This window comes from Atta cephalotes, assembly GCF_000143395.1.
Source record: "Atta cephalotes unplaced genomic scaffold scaffold00002, whole genome shotgun sequence".
NCBI classification, from domain to species: Eukaryota; Metazoa; Arthropoda; class Insecta; order Hymenoptera; family Formicidae; genus Atta; species Atta cephalotes.
Window position 1 is genome coordinate 2,091,001 of NW_012130066.1, and position 4,014 is coordinate 2,095,014.

Genomic DNA, 4,014 nt, shown 5'->3' on the forward strand with positions numbered 1-4,014 from the left:
TTTTTAAATTTGTTTTTAAAATTCAAAATGCAATAAAACTGGCAAACCTGTCTGTAACTGGCCATAAGCTAACTTAATCTTTATATAGTGTTGCATTATTGTGTCAAATAACTCTATCAGAACTGAAGGCTGTATTTATGGGAAAATCCTTCAAGAAAAACTATCGCATTACATGTTTGTGTTTTGTCCAACATCATGAAATATGCATATAAATCAACAAAAGATCCTTTACCATCTTTTACATTGAAGTGAAGGATTCTAGAAATTCTCATATACATTTACTTATAAATATTTTATATAAATTTCTGTGAAAGAAAAAAAATAGAAGTATATATTACGTCACTATGTCAGTTTTGGAGCCCATTTTGTTAGACTTTGTCAGACTCTTATTTTTGCTTATCTTATGAAAAAATTAATAATTGAAAAATTGCAAACAGTATTATAAAAACTACTATATCATCTGATAGAAGACATTTTTTAGTTTGTATTTATGTTTCTACAGTTTCACTTTTGTTTAAGAAATACGATCCAAAAATGAAGTTGTATAATGAAATCAGTGATTTTTATTTATTTCTACTATGTGGATGTTACTATTCACCTCTCTGTGTGAGAGACATAAATACAATAAACTTTGCTGCTGAAAAATGTAAAATTAATGTAAGTCATCTCTCTGGAAAGATAATACAATTATATTAATGTTTGAAATCTTATTAGCCTATCAAGATCTATGGTTAATAAGTAATTTGTTGTATAATAACTAGCTATAAAATTCATTCTTATATTATGTTTTTTATGTTAAAAATACTTTTTCCGTGTCTATTTCCATTTTTTTTTTTATTAACTTTGATGACATAGCCACATACGGGTTAATCTCTGAGAAATTGTCACTCTATTTCTTATAAAGATATAATTGTATAATTTATTACTGCTTATGTAATTTATTTATATTCTTTTTCCTTTTTACATATAAATTTAGAATATAAAAGAATATGCAATTGTTTATAATCTTATCGAATATAATAAATTATAAGATATAATTTCTCGAGATTATGCACTATGTAGTGTTTCCCGTGTTAACAATATGCTTGAAGTCAATAGCAAAGCTTTGATCGAACCTGACGTATTAGCTTCTGTGCCACAGCTTTTGCTAATCCGGACTCATGGACGGAGTTCGCAGTTGACCCGAATCCTCTTGCGGAAAAAGAAAGCTAAAGTTGAAAACGAAAATGGAAACAAAATCGAAAAAAGAAGGGAGCGAATCATTTCGAGGAATATCTGCTTCAATTTCTCGAAAAAATTTACTCGAAGTATGGTGAATTATTTATTTTTGAAAATCATGTATAATAAATAATAAATAATGGTAAATTTCATTATTGCAAAAAGATATTTTATTTAAGTTTGTTTAATGAATAATACGAAGTATAACCATTATGTTTACAACATAATGGTTATAGCATCATTATTTCGTCGCGTATAACTTTAACGTTTGGTGCTTAAAGCACTTAATGATGAGATCAACATTTGATTGCATCTCTTTTAATGGCAATTTTTACGATCATTAATTACAATACATAAATTGCAGCAATTACGAGTGTCGATGTGGATACGGTTGTTTATAAAAGGAATACCTGTTCATAAAACAATTTTTCGATTTAAGAGCTAATTTTTACTTATTATAATATTACGATATTCACATTTAGGATTTTAATATCTCTTATAAGATATTTATCTTGTATACTTCAACAAAAATATTAATATATAAGAATATATAAATACAATATATAATATATAATAACAATATATAAATAAATATAACAATATATATTAATATACAATATATATTAACAATATATATTAATATTATACTTGAGAAAATATTTATATATTTATTGACAATTAGAAGTTCTTAACAAGATGATTATCGCAGAAACTATAAAATAAACAAGATGATCATTAATGTTTATTGTTTGCGTACTTTATTATTATCTTAATTACATTGTTTTAATTATTTTCATGTTATAATGCAAAAACATAGACATGTATAATATTTGCGAGAAGTTTTTAATCATTGCGCCGGTCGTAACCGAAAAACTCGGGAGAAATTTTGCGTTGATCATCTCAGAATTGATTTTTATTACTCTTATACAATAATAACACCAGCAATTAGCGTGTTTACATCGTACATTACTCATGTATGATATAAAAGTACGTACATATATCTTTTTGCACGAAAACAAATGACGCATTTTTCAATAATATTATATTCGATTTTATGTAAGTCTATCTATTATTTTATAACGTTTAAATAAATAAAAATAAAAAAACTATAAATGTATGATAACAAGACAACTGAGAACTTTTAAAATTAAAAACGTAATAGAAATTGATAGAATAAGATAACTTTTATTATTTGATATAATTAGTTAAATGAAATCGTACAATAATAGTATAACACGATTTGAAGTTCTGAACATCATAAGATTTTCTAGTCACTTTCAAACTATGAAATTTAGGGCCATATGTCTACAGATTATTTTATTTACATTTACGTGTTATTTTATGTAAATCTTGTTTTTACGTATAAAAATTTTTTTGTTTTTCCAAAATATTAGTCCTTGGAAAAAATGGACATGTGAACACGATAATTTTGTACTAAATCTGCACATGTCCTTTCTAGTCACTAGAGCACAGCTGATAATTTTGTATGAAATTTGAACATGTTCTTTCCAGTCTACTAGGGCGCAGCTAATGATAACATATTAGCAATAGACATGCGTAAATATGCGTTGATACGCGATTCTATCGCTATCTTCACTTATGCTATGCATATGCATCTTGTGTGTATGGAAGGGATTTTGTGTAATGTACACTATTTCGAGATTCGCTATTATGAAGTTTCAGTGTGAATGCAGAAACATAGAAGTGTATAACATTGAGAGCTTTTGATTAGGAAAAACAATTTGCATTGGTTATTCCAAACATTGGTTTTAATTATTTTTATATAACAATAGTAATTAACGTCAATTACGCATTTACAAATAATTGTAGCGAAAAATGAAATATTGTAACTAACAAGCTTTATTTTATGATATTATATTATTTTAACATTTTTAATATGCACGATAAACATATGCTATAAAAGTATATATATTTTTTTTATACGAAATAATGCATTTTTCAACATTTTATTATTTTTGATTATTTGCTATCTTATCTGACATGTATATTCTATAAATAACTATAAATAAATTAATGACAAGACGTCCTTCTAAAATTAAAAAATATAAGAAACTAATAGAATAAGACAATTGATAGCATTTAATATGATTATAATTATATAATTATAATTATATGATTATAATTATATTATATATTTTACTTTGAATTACTATGTTTAAGTATGTTTAAACGTTAAATTACTAAGTAATTTATTTCCTTATGTTTCATACTATCTTCAATAATTTTCAAATTATTGTATTGTAAAATCAAGAAATGACCAAAGATAATTTAATAATAATATATTTTATATTTTAGGGAGAGCAGAATTCATAGCGTCAGTTTGCCAACCAAAACTTCTCTGCTTCCGGAACCACCACGCACCGGAAATGACGTACCGCCGCCAATACCACGTCGACATTCTGCCACGCCGGCGGTAATAAATTTTATTTGTTTCTAGCTATCTTTAGTCTTAGTGTTCTGTTTAGGCGCGATTTATAGATATGATACTTTCATTTTGTTTTGAATCACAATTTGAGATTAATCTTAACTAACAAATCTTGACACATTTCACAAATAATACATTTCACTCAACACATTGTGTAAATCATTTAGTAAAGCAAATCGTAACGACATAAACGTGATAAAAAATAATTTTATATATAATTTTTATAATGTATAAATTTTAAAACTATATTAAAAACTATTAAACAAAGTTTTTTTTCTCTTGTTTATTGTTATATTAACATAATGATATGAATATATATATATATATATATATATATATATATATATATA

General features: G+C 25.1%; 1 protein-coding gene across 1 annotated transcript in view; it reads left to right on the top strand.

Moving 5' to 3' along the window:
• Window positions 1–4,014, top strand: part of LOC105622806 — a 27,982-nt gene that overhangs the window by 5,233 nt on the left and 18,735 nt on the right. The window contains exon 2 of the mRNA XM_012204220.1: window positions 3,535–3,652. Coding sequence (XP_012059610.1) covers window positions 3,535–3,652 — 118 coding nt within the window. The remainder of the gene's footprint in view (window positions 1–3,534; window positions 3,653–4,014) is intronic.